This window comes from Sciurus vulgaris (assembly GCF_902686455.1).
Source record: "Sciurus vulgaris genome assembly, chromosome: 2".
NCBI classification, from domain to species: domain Eukaryota; kingdom Metazoa; phylum Chordata; class Mammalia; order Rodentia; family Sciuridae; genus Sciurus; species Sciurus vulgaris.
In genome coordinates this window covers 178784038-178803209 of record NC_136462.1, presented here as the reverse complement: position 1 = coordinate 178803209, position 19172 = coordinate 178784038, and the positions used below count along the sequence as shown (strand labels likewise).

At 50.3% G+C, this 19172-nt stretch overlaps 1 protein-coding gene across 2 annotated transcripts in view; it reads right to left on the bottom strand.

Annotated features, from left to right (window-relative positions):
* TTLL9 (tubulin tyrosine ligase like 9) overlaps positions 1–19172 on the bottom strand; it is a 45455-nt gene continuing 26283 nt past the window's right edge. For both annotated transcript variants that reach the window (XM_079128288.1, XM_079128287.1), the window contains exons 8-15: positions 17931–18021; positions 16602–16642; positions 15701–15788; positions 9003–9061; positions 7748–7944; positions 6184–6297; positions 4971–5095; positions 1–490 (exon numbers count right to left, since the gene is read on the bottom strand). In XM_079128288.1, coding sequence (XP_078984414.1) covers positions 414–490; positions 4971–5095; positions 6184–6297; positions 7748–7944; positions 9003–9061; positions 15701–15788; positions 16602–16642; positions 17931–18021 — 792 coding nt within the window. In that variant the 3' untranslated portion in view covers positions 1–413. The remainder of the gene's footprint in view (positions 491–4970; positions 5096–6183; positions 6298–7747; positions 7945–9002; positions 9062–15700; positions 15789–16601; positions 16643–17930; positions 18022–19172) is intronic.

Below are 19172 nucleotides of genomic sequence, written 5' to 3'. Positions count from 1 at the left end.
AAAAAAAGCCAAAGTCCGATGAACTTGGCTGCAGCCAACAGCCTCCCCTGAGCCAGACCCAGTGCCCAGTGACTTTCCTCCACATGAGGTCTGTGCTCATTTATTAGATGTGATCTCTCTGGGGTAGCAGAACTTGCTGCACTTGTCATCTTTGGGTCCAGTCACCAAGCCAGTCTGTCAAGGTTAAAGCCCCTCAGGTTCCAGGGATTGGTTGTCTCCTGGTGCGAAGAAGCCCAGGGGTGGGGGATCCAAGGAGCCAGGCCAAGCAGCAAGCAGAGGCTGCTTAGCCAGCGAAGCTGCTGCCAAGCCTGAGGAAGGGAGGGTGCCATGCGGTGCCGCTGGGCTGGAACTGGGGGGCCAGAGAGGCCAGGGTGGCACCTTGCAGGGCCTCTTGGCTCCCGTGGCAGCTGGGGTCAGCTGGATGCTTTCTTCTGGGCTTGAAGGGAGCGGAACAGCTGCCTCAGCTGTTTTTTCCGATCGTTGACACAGCCTGGAAGGGAAGTGAGGTGTTGGCTGGGATGCTGTTCTTGGGAGTGGAGGGCCCGGTGCGTGCATGGCCAGAGGGAGGAGGGGACAGCAGGAGTCACGCAGCCATGCGTGGCCAGGGTTTGCTTCCTGGCTCCACTCCTGAGCTGCCAGGACCCTCACGTGGCCATTTACCTCTGTGAACATGAGTTTCCTCAGTCGGGACAATACTACCCCCTTAGCGAGAGCTAACGCTGAATGGCTGGCCTCCAGCCAGGGCTGCTGCAGGTGTCGAACGGGAACTTCTGAAACCCTCACAGGGCCCTGTGCAGGCAAGAAGATGGAAGCTCAGAGAGGTTACTTGCCCATTTGACACAAGCAGCAGCACGGGGACTTGAACCCAGGCTAGCGGGGCCAGAGTGAAGCTCTTGGCCACTACCCACGCTCACTTCCCTCCTGGCGTTGCTCGGGAAAGAGGCATGAAGCTGCACAGTACCTGAAGCCCAGAAAGTGTTAGCTTTCTTCCTTTACTCCGCCTGTGTGCCAGCACAACTGGTTAAGAGATGAGTTGTCCCACAAGTTGTCCCACAAGTGGCCCCTGGCTCCTGGCAGTGTGTCCCCAGACAGTCCAGGCTGAGGCCACCTCTCCCAGCACGTTCATGGTGCAGCCTGTTTCCTGCTTGCTCTCACAGCCGATCCTTAAGGCAACTCCACAGTCATTTAATCTGTGCCAGGCATGTTGACGGCACTCACAAAGGCTGCTTCAGTGACGGTGGCCTCGGTGCTGACCTGGAGGTACCTGCCATCTTTCTTAGCGCTCAAAACCCGGTGCCTGTCTCTGGGGCACTCACCAGTCATCAAGCATCCCAAGCTGAGAGCCCACTATGTGTATCTTCAGGATTTTCCAAAGTGAGTCCCATGGAACCCGAGCTTTAGCTATAATTGGCTCATTCATAGTGCCGAGATTTCCTGTCCAGTGCAAACCCCTTTTTACAAGTTGTAGACTGATCTCTGTCTACAGCTCTGAGCTTTTCACCCAGATGTCCCTGAACACATCCCTCACTCAGTCCTCAATCAGTTATCTTCCTCCTTCCCCTAGCCCCGCAGCCTCCTGTGTTTACCACCATCCACCCAAATACTCGACTGGAAACTTGGCTCTCTACTGCACTGAGTCATTGGGAGCTTTTAAAAATACCCATGCCCAGTCTAATCATATTTTTATCTCTGGTAGGCATATTTCTTAAAGCTCCTGGTGGTTCTGGTGTGAGGTGAAGAACCACCGTGCCCTTTCTGTGCTGCCCAACAGGGGCCCAGGAGCCGCAGCACTGGTATTGGGTGTGCTTTGTCCACAGAGATGGCTGCAGTTTTTCCCATTGCTGTACAAACCTCTATGGGTGACTGCCACTCCTCTCAAGAGAGGGGTCTGTTTCCTCACTCTGCAATTCTGGGCTGGCTTAGCAAACTGAATTAAGCAATGGATCATAGCAGAATGACAAAAGGGGACTTCTGAGCCTCTGTCTCAAGAGGCTTTGCCATATTTTCTCTTGGAACCTGGGACTACCAGGGGAAGAAGCCAGGGACAGACTGCTGGCCACACGGAAGGAGGCCCAGCTGACCGCCAGTATCAACCCTCATTTGGGAGAATGAGGCTCTCCTGGGTCATTGTGTCCCAGGGGCCTATAGCCCAGGAGTTACCCCAGGAGAGAGCTGAAGAATCATGAGGAAGTAAAATAGTCACTTGAAACTGCTGGGTTGAGGAAGGGCTGGTGACAGACAGCATGCAGCTCTTAGGCCCCACCCCTTATTAAATCCTAATAACTAGATTCCCAGGCGATCATAGACCCACTAGATCCACTGGCATTACAGTCATCCACCAACATGGCACTGCGGCAGACACTGGGCTCCACCGTGGAAACCCTGATCACAACCCCCCTCTGCCTTCATCAAGTCAAACTATTGGTTCCAAGCTTCCTGCAGCTGGGTGGCCATGTGACCCCGTTCTGGCCAATATGATGACACGATAATCCCTAGAAGGGCTTCCCTTTTGGAATAAGAAGTTGATGCCTTTGAGAAAAGGCATCGGTCCTTGGACTTTTTGGTCTTTCCTCCCGGGACAAGGACACAGTGTCTGGAGTTGGCGCAGGCATTTTGCAACCTGGAGACAACAACCATGAATACCAAACCAACCTGTTAAGTATAGCAAGGCAGAAGAAAGAACTGGGTCCTCAGGAGTATCACACAACCATCGTGTCAGCCCTGTGTGGCCTACCCAACACTTCCTGTGGCTCAAGACAAGCCAGTCCCTCCCTCTCTATTTAACAATTAGTTGGCTTTTTAGTTGCGGGCTGCCAAACCCAATCCAAGTCATACCAACCCTGAAAAAGATATAAAGTTTCATCGAAAAGGAAAAAGGCACCATAAAACAAAAGTTAAAAACAAATGACAAAACCAGGGAAATCTTTACCGTAAGTTTGACAGAGGGGTAATATGTCCAACATACTAATATCCAAAGCTTTTATAAATTAAAAAAAAAAAAAAAAAAAAAAAAAGAAGCTATAAACAACCCATAGAAAAATAAAGGGCATGGATCACTTACAAAAGAAGAACTGCAATTTTGAAAAACCAAAACCTCACCTGGAACCAATGATGTGCACATAAAACAATAATGTGCCAGGTCTCTGTACCTCTCAAGTTGACACGGATTTTTTTTTTTTTTTTAATTCAAAACTGGCAAATTGGTGTAATCTTTCTGGAAATCAGTTTGGTTGTAATAAGTTCATCCCTTTGGCCCAGTAATTCTGCTTCTAAGAATCTGCCCTAAGGTAACTGCCAGAATTTCAGTTGGGTTATGGGAGAGGAGTCTACCACAATATTATAAAAGTAAAAAATGAGATTTGTGCCAAATGGCCAATTAGAAGAAACTGGCTTGGTAAATTTTGGCATCTATGCAAACTTGAATATTTTGCAGCTGTGTGGTAATTTTAACTAAAAGGTCAAGAGAGTCCAGCAGTGAATGTTCGGGCTTCAGAGTCTCACTAGAGTTCAAGTCTGGCTCATCACTTAATACTGAGGCCTTCAACAATCCATGAACATCTGGAGACCATTTCCTCATCTGTAGAATGGTAATAAAAACTCCTCTAAAGATGAAACGAGATAATGTGTGTAAAGGGTTTAGTTCAGTCCTGGCCAAAAAATGTTTCCAAATGGGAGGTTCTGGTTAATATTCTTGAATGGGAAATGTTGGACTCAATTCCAGCCCAATGCCAATTTTATGAAAGAAAAATATAAATATGTACATTTTTGAAAAACTGGAAGGAAACACACATTGTTAAAGATGGTTTAACATGGTTAAACCATGTCTGCATGGTTTTTTAAAAAATTTCCTTCTTTAGTTTTCAAATATTCTACAATGACTGTGTGTATGTGTGTGTGTGTGTATAGTGTGTGTGTGTATAGTGTGTACAGTGTGTGTGTGTATAGTGTGTGTGTACAGTGTATGTGTGTGTATAGTGTGTGTGTATGTGTGTGTATATAGTGTGTGTATAGTGTGTGTACAGTGTGTGTGTGTATAGTGTGTGTACAGTGTATGTGTATGTGTGTGTGTATATAGTGCGTGTGTGTATTGTGTGTGTACAGTGTGTGTATGTGTGTGTGTATATAGTGTGTGTGTGTATAGTGTGTGTGTATAGTGTGTGTGTATAGTGTGTATGTGTGTGTATAGTGTGCGTGTGTATGTAGTGTGTATATGTGTGTGTAGTGTGTGTGTATAGTGTGTGTGTATATAGTGCGTGTATGTATATAGTGTGTGTGTATGTGCGTGTGTGTATAGTGTGTGTATGTGTGTGTGTGTGTATAGTGTGTGCATGTGTGTGTATATAGTGTGTGTATGTGTTTGTGTGTATAATGCGTGTGTGTGTATAGTGTGTATATGTGTGTGTGTGTGTACACACATTTTTTTTTTCACTACTAGGGATTGAGCCCAGGGGTGTCCTAACCACTATGCCAAACCCCTAGTCCCTTTTATATTTAATTTCAAGACAGGGTCTCACTAAGTTTCCCCCTCTGACCTTGAATTTACAATCCTCCTGCCTCAGTCTTCCAAGTCACTGGGATTACAGACATGCACCCTGCACCCGGTTGTGTGAATAGTTTTTATAATCAGGAAAAAATTTTCACTTTTTAGAAACTAGCTTAATGTCAAGCCCTGCGGTCCTTCATTTCCTTAATGACATATTATGCAGTTTTGCATTAGTTTTCCACTGAAGCCTTTTGACGTCCACCTCCTGACTGATTACCAATGTCTCGCTATGTGCCAGACAGTGTTCCAGGCACACAGAGGAACTAGTCCGTCTTCATTCCACAGATGAGGAACAGCAAGGCTAAATCCCTTGCTGACGAGGAGCAGATCCGATTCAGACCATCTGACTGCTTGGCGAGGCTGCCTCTAGACCCCGGCCACCTCCCGGACACAGCCTGGGGCCCGCGTCCCACCTGGCACCACATACCGAGGTGTGTGTTGGTCACGGAGTTTCCGATCCCTGACAGGTCAGTAGCCCCCTCCTCTCTGCTGACAGGGCCATCATTCCACATGAGGTCAAAGCCCCCAACTCGCTTCTCTCTTCCTGTGAGCCTGGACAGGCGGGAGACACAGAGGTTAAAGAAGCCAGGACCCAGCCCTCCTCAACCCCACGGGGGCCCACCCTGTCAGAACCCTCCTTTGGTCTGTGGCACCCACACAGGTCTCTGAGAGGCGGCCCCTTTTTTTTACCCTGAGGCCCCCACACTTGCCCTCAGGAAGAGGCACCCAGTGTGATTTCAGGTTTAAAGTCTGCTTTCCTCCCCAGACCACAAACACCATGAAGCCAGGGACTAGGTCTGCCATCTTCTTTATGTATCCCCAGTGTATGGTGCAAGGTCTGGCACACAATAGGGTCTCAAATGTTTGTTGAAAGAATAAGTAATGGTAGATTTAGTGGATGAAGGTTTCTCTGCTCAGCATCGGGTTCACCCTCTTTCAGTCCAAGAATGCCTCTGTTTTTCTTTAAGAGTCACTCCTCTCTCCCTCACCCCTATGGATCAGGTGAGGTTGCTCCTACCCGCTGGTCTGGTCTATCAGAGTTACAGTGATTGGTTCAGGAAGGGGCATGTGACCCACTCTCAGCAATGAGAATTAGCCCTCCAACCTTTGCTGGAGTAATTGAGGGAAAGCTGATGCAGAAGAAGGGGGTGGGCAGAGAGCAAGGGAGGGAGGGGGAGGAAACAGACCAACCAACCTACATTGACTAAGTACCTGGACCCACCTATTCCTGAAGCTGACCCTGGATTCTTCCCATTATATAAATATTGTTACAACAATGAATAGTCTCTTATTGGGCAGTTACCGTGAGCTAAGCATTTTGCAATGAATTATCTTAGTAAATTAATCTAACCCTGAGGGATAGTCATGTTTCCCATTTTACCTATGAGGAAACTGAGTCTCCGAGAGGTGAAGCAAATGGTCCAGGGTCCCACGTTAGGAAATTTTGAGTAAACCCTGCTAGATTGCATCTCAGAAAGCTGCAGTTGACCTCGCTCCATTACAGAGAGGCTGAGTCCGTGGGCTAGGACCCCATCCTGTGTGGACATCTCAGTTTCCCCATCTGTACAATGGTGGGGCCATGCAGGGCCCTGGGTCCTCCTCCCCCATGGAGACCCAGCTGCCATGGCGGGCTGCCTCACCTCGCCTCCATGTCCACCACGTGCAGTGTGTCCTGCAGGAGTCGGGTCTTGAGCTCATAGTCCTCCTGGCTGCTGGCCGTAAGTGATGGGGACGCATTGACCTCCAGGAGCCACCTGGGGAGGAACGGGAGGGAGACTCTGAGGGCCACTTGATCTCTGGAGGCCCTGGGACTTCCTTGAGGCTAGACTGGAACCACTGTCAGCTCCACCCGGGCTGCTCCCTCCATCTTTCTGCTCTGAAGAAAGGGAGCGTAGAGGAGGGTGCTGGTCCTGGGCACGGAGGATCCCGCGCTCCTGCCAGTGATCCTCCTCTTCCCGCAGAGACCTGAGCGCAGGGCGATCCCTGGCGGGGAAAGTCTGCCACAGCTGGCAACTGACCAGCTGGGTCGGGGCTGGCAGACGGTGGGCGGGGTGGGGGTGAGCAGCGAGGGGCGCTCGGCACCTAAGGGGTGGCTCCGGGCAGCTGCAGGAGCGCGTTGCCCCGGGGGAGTGTGAGCCCAGAACTGTGAGATCTTCTGATTTTTCTAGAAAAGCCCCAAAGCCTGATTTTTATGTAGACATCTTCTAGATTTTAGAGCTTGTCAAAAAATTTAAACACAAACAAAAACATTCTGAAGGTCAAACCCAAAGTCCCTGTATCTGCAGGCCCAGAGCAGCCCAGGGCCTCCAGCACGCAACCTGGAGGTCTTGTACAGCCTGGTCATTTTACAGATAGGAAGCTGGGGCACAGCGGAAAGGGCTCCCCAGCAGATAGCAGGGGGCCGGAGACCCCCTTTCTACTCCACGCTTCCTCCTCCCAAACCTGCTCCTGCCTCAGTCCACCCTGATAATGCAACCAGATCCTGCTGCAGGGGGCAAAGGAGAGAGACCACTGGGTACTGGGACTCAGTTTCCCTTTAGCCAGGTGCTGACTTAGGTGTTGCTCTGGCCCTATTCCTGGCTCCAAAAGTCCCTTGGCACCTATGTGGTGACCTTGGGCAGGGGAGTTGCCTCCTGGATCCAGCAGTGCTGGTGGAAGCAGCCCAGCCCAGGTACTGGCCCCTGAGCCTGGTTTTGCCCTTGACTCGCTACTGACCTCACCCTCCCCCAACGCCGAACTCACGGGTTTCCATGTCCTGCCGTGTCATGTGAGGCCATCGCTCTGGTCCCTGCCAGCTCCAGCTTGTTCTCCTCGCCAGCTCAACCCCCTCCATGGGCAAGAATGCACCACATTCTTGGCCGCAATGGCCGCCGTGACAATATTCCCTTATGTGGCACTTTGCACCCTCCAAGTGCCGAGACTTCCAGAGGGGACGTTTTTTGCCTGGTATGAGGGGAGCAACCCCGACTCCACCCATGAACAGGACAGGCTTCCGAGAGCCAGCCGATGCCCCATGTCCCACAGACACTAGCTCATTTGTCCCTCCTAACAACCCTAGGTAGAGGCCCAATGACCAACCCTGTTTCAGGCTGGCAAACGGAGGCACAGAAAAGGAAGTGTGGCCAGGGTCTCACAGCTAGGCAGTGGCAGAGCTGGCATCCAAACCAGGTTGCCTGGCTGCTCTCCAGGCCCCCGCCCACTTACGGCTTGAGGTCCTGGTCGATGAGGATGTCGTAGCCGTACAGCTCGAAGCAATGCTTGTCACTGATGATCACCTTCTGCACACTCTGCAGGCTCTTGACGAAGATGTTGTCCATGTCGCGGAAGAGCACCTCCACTGCCTCCGGCCCGTGCTTGGACGCCAGGTACTGCCGGAAGCGCTGGAGCATCCACTTGCAGCCCTGAGGCCCAGGCAGTGGGGTCAGGGGAGGAAACTCAGTTACCAGACCCTGCCTGCCAGGACCCTCCAAGGAGCCCATCCGCACTACCCTTGAGTCTGGGTAAGAGGGGCCCAGCCCTGAGTCCCAGGATCGGGATGACCTGAGTACACCCCTCTTGTGGGGTGGAGATTCTGATAACTCAGAGGACTGGCCACCCAGGACCCAGGGGACCCTGCCCTGATGGCCGGCACAGGCCCCTTACCAGGGCCTGCTTTCGTGGGCCTCCCAAGGCCTAGGATGACCAATGGCTGCAGGTCACAGGGGTGTGTGTGTGCAGCACCCCGTGTGGGGTGCAGGCACAGGAGGGGAAAGAGGGGAGCAGGTGTGACCTGAGGCTCACTCTCCAGTGTCCCTGGATCAGGCCCTTCACTCTGAGAAGTCTGAATAGTCAGCACTTCAGCCTGGCTTTGCAGGTTGTTGTATAGGATAGATGATAGATAGATAGATAGATAGATAGATAGATAGATAGATAGATAGATAGATAGATAGACAGACAGATAGGCATGGTGGCACACACCTGTAATTCCAGCAGCTTGGGAGGCTGAGGCGGGAGGATCGAGAGTTCAAAGCCAGCCTCAGCAAAAGCGAGGCGCTAAGCAACTCAGTGAGACCCTGTCTCTAAATAACATACAAACTAGGGCTGGGGATGTGGCTCAGTGGTTGAGTGCCTTGAGTTCAATCCCCAGTACCCCCCCAAAAAACAATGTCTGCATGGTAACCAATCAATCGATTGGTCAATAGGAGATCTCTGTCAAGGTGGGAGGGTGAAACGACTTTCTTTAGGGGTGCGTAATTTGACCTGCACTTTCAAACATTGAGATACCAAACATTGAGATACATGATCCATGGAGCTCCCTTGTACTACTGCCCTGGGCTCTGCAAGTGGAAAGGGTGGGGCCTGTCCTCGCTGGTCAACTATGAGCCCCAGACAGGCCTGTCCTGGGCTCCCTGCCATCCGCCCTTCCCTCCCAACCTTGCCCCAGAAGGCTGTACTGGGAGGGCAGGAACCCATTTCTCACCTTCTTTGGGTGGTAGTCGGGAGATGTCTTTTGCACAGCGACATTGGTGAGGTGAACATCTGGCAGAGGTTGGTGGTCAAGGACTGGTGTGGACAGGAAGGACAGCAGCGCTCCGCGTTACCCCAGGATTGAACGGAGACTGTGCGGGAATTGACGGGGAAAGCCACACAGCAGCTTGAAGTTCACATACGTGGGCTTTGGACAGAGAGGCCTGGATTCAAATCCTCCCGCCTCCTTACTAGCCATGGGCCCTGGAGCCTGGGCCCCTTGCCCTCATGGGCCTTTCTACCCACCGGTTAGAAGGGGGACATGATAGTACACTGACTTCACAGGATCAGATAAAACACTGTAAAAATGCCTCTTAGCCAGGGGCGGTGGCCCTCGCCTGTCATCCCAGCTACTTGGAAAGCTGAGGCAGGAGGATTGTGAGTTCAGTGCCATCCTGGGTGACTTAATAATACCCTGCTTCAAAATAAAAATCTCAGCAGGCTTGGGGCCATAGCTCAGGGGTCGGACACTCCTGGGTCCAGTCCCCAGTCCCCTCCCGACACACACAAGTGCCTCTCAAGGGGCTGGCGCAGCTGACAGCATCATCTTGTGGGTTTTTTCAACTCAAGAGGAGAGAGAGCTTTCTGATGAGTAGAGGGACCCAGAACAGTGATCTCAGGACACACTGAGCTCCCTGTCACCAAAGGGGTTTGGGCTGGGCGGCCACTTTGCAGGCACATTGGAGAAGGGATCCAGCATTGGGGTGGGGTCAGGTGGCCCTAAAGGCCCAGCCGTGAGAGTCTGCCTCTGTGTCATCACTGTTGTCACCTCCAGTGACACTGGTGACCCTGTGCAGCTCAGAGTTCACACACCATCTCCTTTGTTCCTGGATATGTCCCATCTCACAGATGAGATTGTGGAGGCTCACCTGAGACACCCCTTCCTCAGCACCCTCCCCCGGGGCTCAGCAGGATGGACCCTGCACCTCCTGAAATGACCATAACACCTAGCTTCCACCCGGCCTCGCTGGGGACACCTCTCAGCTGGGGAGGGAGAGGTTCCAGGTCGCTGGCTCCAGTCTAGGTCTCCTAAAGCCTGTCTCTCCCCGCCTGGGGCAGGGCGCGGCGGCGTCTGCCTCTGAGAAGGTGGATGTCCTTGTTAGCATTTTTCCTAGAACGTCCGTCATCTTCAGAACCTTTCAAAGACATGTTTTTCTTTCACAGTTGAGAGTTTTCCTGCCTCCATTTCCAAAGAACAAGCACATGAGCAATCACTCCATAGGACGGAGCCCCACGCTGTGGCCCGGTGATTTTCCAAAAGATGCCAGGGCGGTTCAATGGAGGTGGTGGGGGAGTTGTTTTGGAACACAGAGCAGGGACTCCTGGATATGCAGGTACAAAAGAACAGAATGGAACCCCTTTCTCATTCCATAGACCTACATATGAGACAAAACTAAAACTTCCTAGAAGGATACATAGGGGTAAATCATTGTGACTTTGGGTCAGGCAGAGTTTCTTAGCCATGATACCAGAACCACAAGCAATAAAAGAAAGATAGATAAAATGATCCTTACCAGACTTAGAAATGTCTGTGCTTTAAAGACAGCGATGAGATGCCCCACGGATGGGAGAAAGAATTTGCAAATCATGTATCTGATACAGGACCAGCCTCCAGAATACATCAAGCATTTTTACAAATCAACAATAACGAGACAGACAACCCAGTTTTCAAAAGGGCTAAGGATTGAATAGACAGATCTATAACTGGCCCACAAACCCATTTTGCGCCGTGGGGGAAAATGCACGGTAAGACTACCTCACAAGCACTGGGTTGCTCCAATGAAAAGTTGGATGATCCTGCGTGTGGGTAGGAGGTGAGGGAACTGGAGTCCCTCCCACAGTGTGCGTGGAAACGGGAGAGCGTGCAGCACCTCGGAAACCGGTTCAGCAGCTCCTCAAAAGGTTAGACAGAACTACCACGTGGCCAGCGGCTCCACTCATAGCCATATGCTCAAGAGAAATGAAAACAGTCTGCACAAACACCTGGACCTCTCTCCACCTCTGCTAGTACTGGTGATTGAACCCAGGGCCTTGCACATGCTGGGCAAGGGCTCTACCAATCAATTCTCAAAGCCACATTTTTTTTTATAATAGCCCCAAAGTGGAAACAACTCCTGTTTATCAATAGGTAAATAAAATGCTATATCCCCTTTATTGGATGTAGTACACCATCACCATGCGATAGAATACCGTTTGGCAATAAAGAGCTAGGAAGTTTAATCCCAGCTCCCTGGGAGGCTGATGGACCCAAGAGTCAAGCAGCAAAGAGCAAACAAGCCATCAAAACTGATCTGTGAGAGGTGGAGCTGCTGAGAGATCTTTAGGGGGAAGAGAATTTTCCTAGCTTCGCAATGACAGCAGAAATGACAGGCGATCTCAATGGACAGCTATGGAATCAACTAGGTACAAATGGGAATCATCACATCAGGACAAAAATTAAGGGCAAACGTGATTAGAGACTACAGTGAATGTGACGGTCTAATGTTTCTGCCGCATGAAAATCTCCATAAATTGTTAACGATAAAACGTTATGGCCCTAATAAATAAAGACTGTGAAAACATAAAAGAGAAAATAGAACTGGTAGAAGACCATCTGGGAAAATGCTCGAAGTTCCTAGTAATACAAGATACACAATTTAAAAGGAATATAAATGAGGGGGACATGTAAATGGAAGAGGTGCAAATTTTAAGGCAAAAACCTCCTTCCTCATCAAGTCAGTTCCATCTCCTGACTTTTTCATTTTGGAAAATGTATAATTCAGAATAGTCGCAAGAATAGCATAATGAAGGCCCAGGTGTGCCTCAGCCAGTAGTGCCTATTGTCTTAGAAATGGCTTTTAAAAATAATCATCCCCAACACTGGGGATCAGAGATGAAATGAGTGTGCTGGGCTTGGGGACATAAAGAGCTCCTCCGGAAAGAATCTGGCCAGATGCCCTTGACCCAGAATCCACTCCTCTGTGACATCATCCAAAGGAAAAAATGCAGTAAAAGGTTGACCAAAAAAGTTGTTTCTCCTAGAAGAAAATGCAGGGTCAATATTCCAACATATAGGTACAGGCAGTACTTTCTCAATAAGACCCTAAAGCTCAGGAAATAATAATAAGAATTAATACCAAGAATTAATAAATGGGGGCTGGGGATGTAGCTCAGTAGATAGAGTGCTTGTCTCACAAGCACAAGACCCTGGGTTCTAATCCCCAGAACCACAAAAGAAAAAAAAAAAAAAAGAATTAATAAATGGAATGGCATCAAATTAAAAAGCTGCACAACAAAGGAAACAATTAAGAATGTGAAGAGAGGTAGACACGGTGGTGCAGGTCTACAATCCCAGCAGCTTGGGAGGCTGAGACAGGAGGATGGCAAGTTCAAAGCCAGCCTCAGCAGCTTAGCGAGGCCCTAAGCAACTTAGTGAGACCCTGTCTCAAAATAAAATATTTTAAGAGGGCTGGGGATGTGGCTCAGTGGTTAAGCACCCCTGGGTTCAATCCCCAGCACCAAACAAGCAAGCAAACAAAAAAGAGTAAAGAGAGAACCCACAGAACAGGAGGAAATTTTCCCTAGCTACTCTTCTGGCAGAGGAGTGCCTGGTAGGGACACATTTTTTAAAAGCAAAAATAGGGTCGTAAATAAACTGGTGCTACACCTGCATTGTTTTTTTTTTTTTTTTTCCACTTAGGATTCTGTCTTACACACTTTTCCATGTCATTACATTTCTACTATATATCTTTTTTTTTTTAGGTCCTGGGGATTGAACCCAGGGGCACTTAACCACTGAGCCACATCCCCAGCACTTTTTATTTTTTTATTTTGAGACAGGGTCTCACTAAGTCGCTTTAGGCCTTGCTTTTGCTGAGGCTGGCTTTGAACTTGCCACCCTCCTGCCTCAGCCCCCCCAGGCACTGGGATTACAGGCATGGGCCTGTGACTACATACTTTATTATTCTTAACAGATGCACCACATCAGTAGGTGCTTTATAATTCAGTTCACCATCCCTCTAGGGTGATTTAGGTTGTTTCTACTTGATCACTATTATACACAATGTTTCAGTTAATATTTTTATAACTTGTGTGTGTTTGTATAGATGTGCATGTATTTGAATAATTGTATGTAAACTACATGTGAGCATAATACATATATTAAAGTCAGGCTAAATATATTTCTTATTATTTTGTGATCCCAAAATTTATTTGCTTTTTGAAAGTTGGCATGTAATAGCTGAAGCAAATCGGGTCAAACATTGACATGTTCAATCTGGAGGTAGATACGTAGGACTCTGTTATAGTCTTTTCTGCAGTTTCTACACATTTTACTATTTCCAGACTTAAAAATTAAAAACAGTTTAAGAGGAGGGGTGGAAAATGATGCGTATTCCCTCACTGTGAATGTTCAGTGAGTGCAGGCTCATTAAATAGAAGCTGGCCCTGGGAGAGGGCTCTTCGCTTGGTAAGGCCCCCGAGTCTGGAGATGGGCAAACACGCAACAGGAGAGGGAGGACCCCAGCGCAGACTGACCGCCACAGTGCTTTGTCTGTATTATTTAATTTTAATTTAAAAAGAGGTGCAGTGAGACTAAACTAAATTTGAATACTTGCATGTGACAAATGCTTGTTAGAATTATAAAATAAACAGACTGGAAGTGAAGTCAGCAAAAGAGGAAAACGATTTGTGAAAAGCGCAGAAGAGCCCGAGGCGGGTCCCTCGTGCAGCCAGTGCAAACATGTGACCCTGGACACACACTTGCACTGAGTGACGGAACCAAGGCAGAGAGGTGGGTTTGTGATGTTTAGGGGGCACTGGGGATTGAACAGGAGGCACTGCAGCTGAGCTGCACACCCCCAGCCCTTTTGATTTTTCATTTTGAGACAGGGTCTAAGATGCCCAGGCTGGCCTCGAACGTTTGACCCTCCTGCCTCAGCCTCCCGAGAAGGAGAGATGAACTGGCTAAAAACATTGGCTGGGGTCCCCAAACCAGAAGCTGGGCAGCAGCATTCTGTTTCCATACACAGATTATCTCCCACGTGCAGGTGAGCTGCCTCCCAAATCTTTCTGAATTGGCTCTCCATTTTCTTTTGAAGCTCAGGCCTGGAAATCTTAAAAAAAAATTGGGGCACCTGGGATTGAACCCAGGGTCACTTAACCACTAAGCCACATTCCCAGCCCTTCTTATTTTTTATTTTGAGTCAGGGTCTTGCTGAGTGGCTTGGAGCCTCTCTAAATTGCTGAGGGTGGCCTTGAACTTGTGATCCTCCTGCCTCAGTCTCCTGAGTTGCTGGGATTACAGGCATGAGCTACCACACCTGGCTAAAAGCTTCTCTTAATGTGTATTTTTTATAGTTAATACATTCACATGACCCAAAAGTCAAAAAGGGGCTGGGGTTGTAGCTCAGTGGTAGGGCACTTGCCTAGCATGTGTGAGGCACTGGGTTCAATTCTTAGCACCACATGTAAATAAATAAAAGTTTCATTGACAACTTAAAACTATTTTTAAAAGAACATTAAAAAAATTAAAAAGTACAAAGATACATGTAAGAAAAGATTTCCTTTCCACCTATCCCCACCTACCCATTTCTTCTCCCAGAGACAACTTCTGTTTCCAATTTTTCTTCTCTCTCTCTCTCTCTCTCTCTCTTTCTCTCTCTCTCTTTCTCTCTCTCTCTCATTGCTAGGATAGATCCCAGGGCCTTGTTATGCTAGGCAAGTGCTCTCCTGCTGAGCTACTGTGTCCAGTTTCTTCTCTCTGGCCTTCAGAGATATCTATATGCACACAAGTAGACACATATGGACACATAATTTTTAAACATAATTGGGAGCATGATTTTTGCCGTTCTATACTTTGGCGTTTTTGTTTTTGTTTTTGTTTTTTCCCCAAGAACAATATATCTGGGAGATTGCTTCCTATCAGTACATAAACCACTCTGGTTTTTCTGTCTTACCAGCTGCATAGTACTCCACCTTATGAGTACACCACTTGCTTCCTTGCTACCCTCCTTTTTGTTCTCACAGCCAGGCTGCAAAGTGCTTGACCTTTAAGCCTGTTTTTTTCTGTATTGTGAGTAAACCTGTAGGTTAGAATTCCAGAGGGAAATTGTGGGAGCATTTGGCTGTCACAGATATTTACCAGGCTGCCTTCTAAGGGGCTGCACTAATTTACACTCCCACCAGCAACATACAGGTTCTCCCAGCCTGGCGAAGTCAGTGTGTTAACAAAGTGTTGGTCTCTGCCAATCAGACGGATGGAAACTGAATCGCATTTGAGCCACCCACTAGGCACTGAAGAAAAGGGCACCCACACCAAAAACAACAACAAACAAACAAACCAAAAAGCCCAGGACGCAAACATTCTCCACGGGGCTGTTTGCTCTTTTGCATGTGAATAACATACATGTCCGCACCAGTCAAAACCTGCCTCGAGCAAAGCAGTCTGGGCCAGCTGTTCTGAGCAGAGATGCGCTGCGCCCTCCACTCGCCTCACAAGCCTGGGAACCCCCAGGGGAGACGACGGGCCAGTCTTGCGCCTTGATCACTGCACCTCTCCTGGGCCCCTCCCAGGCACCCAGCACCCATCATAGGGCGAAGAGGTGCCCCAGAACTGGCCACGCCGTGGACCGCGCCGGCGTGTGGGCGGTGGTTCCTGGGACCCCAGGATACACTGGTCGTCGATGCTGTTCAGCGTGAAGCGGGTGTTGGAGAACCGGGCGAAGCCGTCGCGGTAGAGCCAGGCGCGCAGCGGGATGTACTGAGGCGGGGAGGCGGAGAGAGAGGTGACCGGGGATCCACGCTGGCACCGGTCCCACCTGGCCTTTACCCCCTGGTGTCCTCCACCTGGAACGCGCCCTCTCCCTTCCTAGCATCACGCTAACTTCATCCTCTGACTCCACTCCTCCTTCCCTGGGGCGCTGGGTTGCAGGCGGGAACCAAAGGAGTGGGCTTTTTCTGTGCTGCGCCACCACATGTGACACCCCACCAGATGGTGGGGTTCAGGAGGAAAGGGGCTGAGCCTGTCTCAAACCGCCTGTGCCCAGGGCGGAGTAGTGCACCATGAAGGCTTGAGCGTTTGCCGAATGAACGAATGAATGAATGGGGGGGACGGGTTGTGGAGTGAGGTCAGCCACTCCCGGGTTAGGAGAGCAGACCCTGGAGCCACGTGGTCTGGATCTGAATCCCAGTCTGCCACTCACTTGCTGTGTGACTTTGGCAAGTCACTCAACCTCTTTGTATGAGGATAATAATAGAACCTACTTCCTTGTGTTATTGGAAGGACTGAGATACAATCTGCTAGGTCCTAAGTAGGGCCTAGTACTTAGTAGGTGCTCAATACGAGTTCACTCTGACTACCATGGATGATTGACAGAAAAGAAGGACAGGCAAATCCAGGTGCCGAAACATCTGGGATGATGAAACTGAGGTTGCTGTGCCTACCCCGCTCCCAGCCCTAGATGTTCCCTTTGCGCTCTCCTGGGCAGAGAGAAAAGCAGAGAAGCTCACACGATCTGCTCCCAGACTGGCCCCCTGGCCCCTGCAAAGAAGGGCACTTGCCCTGGTGACTCACCGACATCACCAGCACATAGACACGTAGGTCGAACTTGCGTCCTGCCGGGCAAAGAAGGGACTGATTTGTGTACCAAGTATTGCTTAGCGGACATCTGGAGGCCCGGCAGCGCGGAGGGAGCTGCCAGGGAAAACACGCGAGGTTCCGCGAGAGGGTAAGGGGGGTGGGGGTGGGGGGCTGTTGGGGAAAGACTTGGGACTTGGTGGCCAAGGAAAAGCCCCGGGAAGGGTGGCCTGCAGTGAAGAAGGCGCCGGCCTGGCCCAGAGAGGCACCGGGCCTTCAGGCAGGACAGGCCGGAGGGGGCAGAGCCGGGGCCAAGGGAGAGAGGGGAGCGGATGAGGGGCAGGCGGGCGGTCCCTGCGGTCTTCGGGTTTATTCTACAGACCACGGACGCCGTGGAGGGTGGCTGAGGCCTCTGGCTGCTGGTGCAGCTGTCCAGGGAGAGAACAGTTGGCAGGATCAAGATGGAGGCAAGAGGGACAGAGGTGAGGGGGTGACCAGACAGCTTGGGGACCTGTGTGGGCTGGGGGCGTCACTCGGTGGTAGAGGCCTGCTAGCCTGTGCAAGCCCAGGTTCCGCCCCAGCGTGGCAAAAAGAGAAACAGAAACAAAACCCAGATGGGCTGGGGTCCCGGGAGGGAGGGGGCGGAGAGGAGACCCAGGGGTGCCCCGGGGAGGGCCATTGCCCCAGGAGATAGGAGGAGGCAAGGGCACTAACTCTTGCAATGAAGTGCCTCAGACAAGAGTCCCCAACCTGCTGCTTCTCCCCTGTGTGGGCAAAGCCCTGTAGGCTGGGCCTCCAGGAGGAGGCTGGCTTCCCCCAGGAGCCTTTGCCCTCCCCACTCCCTCTCCCTGTCTTCTCCCTCCAGTTCCACCCACAGATGACTCCCAGGCGTCACTGGGTTCTCCCGAGTCCCATGTCACCCTGTCCCCTGCTGACTTACTTCTCAGTGCCTGCCGCTGCAGGGGACTGTTGTATTTTCCTGGCTCACTGCTGTCTGCTCACAGGGGTGAGCACATAAACAAACTCCAGGAGAGCAGAGCCAGCACCGGGCCAGGGGCTGGCGCTGAGGAGGCGGGTATTCTTGTTGGATAAATGTGTGCATGAAAGAATTGGTTCTCATCGGAGAATTTCCATGAACCCAGAGGGAGAGGGAAGGGCACGCCAACCACAGGGCATCGTGTGGGCAACAGCCTGGACAGAGCTCTTCTGTGCATCCCTTTGCTCTGGATGTCTGGCTGGGCCCTCAGTGGCAGCTAGTCAAGGCTTGTTGACTGACTGTTTGACTGACTGGTCAGAAGGGCAGGGAGCTGCAGGCAGCCATCTCACCTCCGATCAGGTAGGGATTTTCGATGTAACGCTGAGCCACGTAGTTCTCCACAGGAATCTCATCTTTCTGGTCATCAGAACTTTTGGGGTCCTAGTTGCAATAATATTATTAACATTTTTTTTAGCACACTCTTCTTGGGGTACCTTATTTGAACATTAAATCAACCCTCTCAGGTAAGTACTAATGTGATTCCCATTTCACAGGTGAGAAATGGAAGCACAGAGAGGTGGAGTGACTTGGCTAAGGTCACACAACTGGTCAGTGGCATAGCTGGGGTGTGGACTCCCGTGGTTTGGGCCCAGAGCCTGAGGATTTAACCTGTAGACCTGGCCGGGCAGCCACTGGTCACTGTAAGGTCGATGCGGGTGACCAGAAAGGAGTCAGACCAAAGGCAGCTGAACAAGGCTTTACTGGGGTTTGGCCCTCAAGCAAGAGTCACCAGTGCTCCAGGGTGAAAGGCCAGAGTGGAGGGCCGGGGAATCTCCGCGTGGCTCCGGCTGGCTTGGGCCTTTATAGTCCAGAATTGACAGTCATGCATGGCTATTTCCATTTAAACTGGTTAAAAGCAAATGAAATTGCATGCTATGAACAGGATGGAACTTGAGGACATCATGCCAAGTGAAATAAGCCAGATGCAAAAGGACCGATGTTGTAGGATTCCTCTTACGCGAGACCCCAGAACAGTCAAACTCCTAGACGGAAGCCCTGAGGGCGGAGGTGGGGCTGGGGAGGGAGTTGGTGGTTAATGGGTGCACAGTTTCAGTTCTGGAGTAGATGGTGGCGTTGGCTGCAGAGGAACGTGAGCGCGCAGGACGCTTCAGGAGGGTGCGGGTCAGAGGGCGGAAGTGGGAGGGTCCACACTACGTACACTTGACCACGTTACATGTGCACGTGTGCTGGGGGTGGAGCCCAGGTCTTGTGCATACTAAGCCCGTGCATACCGCTGAGGCGCATCCCCAGTCCTTTCACAGATTTTTTAAAAAGGTACTGTGTTTTTATTTATTTATTTATTTGTTATAAATTTATTTTTGGTACCAGGGACTGAACCCAGGGGTGCTTAACATTTCCAGCCATTTTTTTTTTTTTTTTTTTTTTTTAAATTTTGATACAGGGTCTCTAAATTGCTGAGGTCCTCCCTAAGTTGCTGAGGCTGGCTTCGAACTTGTGATCCTCCTGCCTCAGCCTCCTGAACTGCTGGAATTCCAGGCATGTGCCATTGCCTGTAAAAATTTCATAATTTT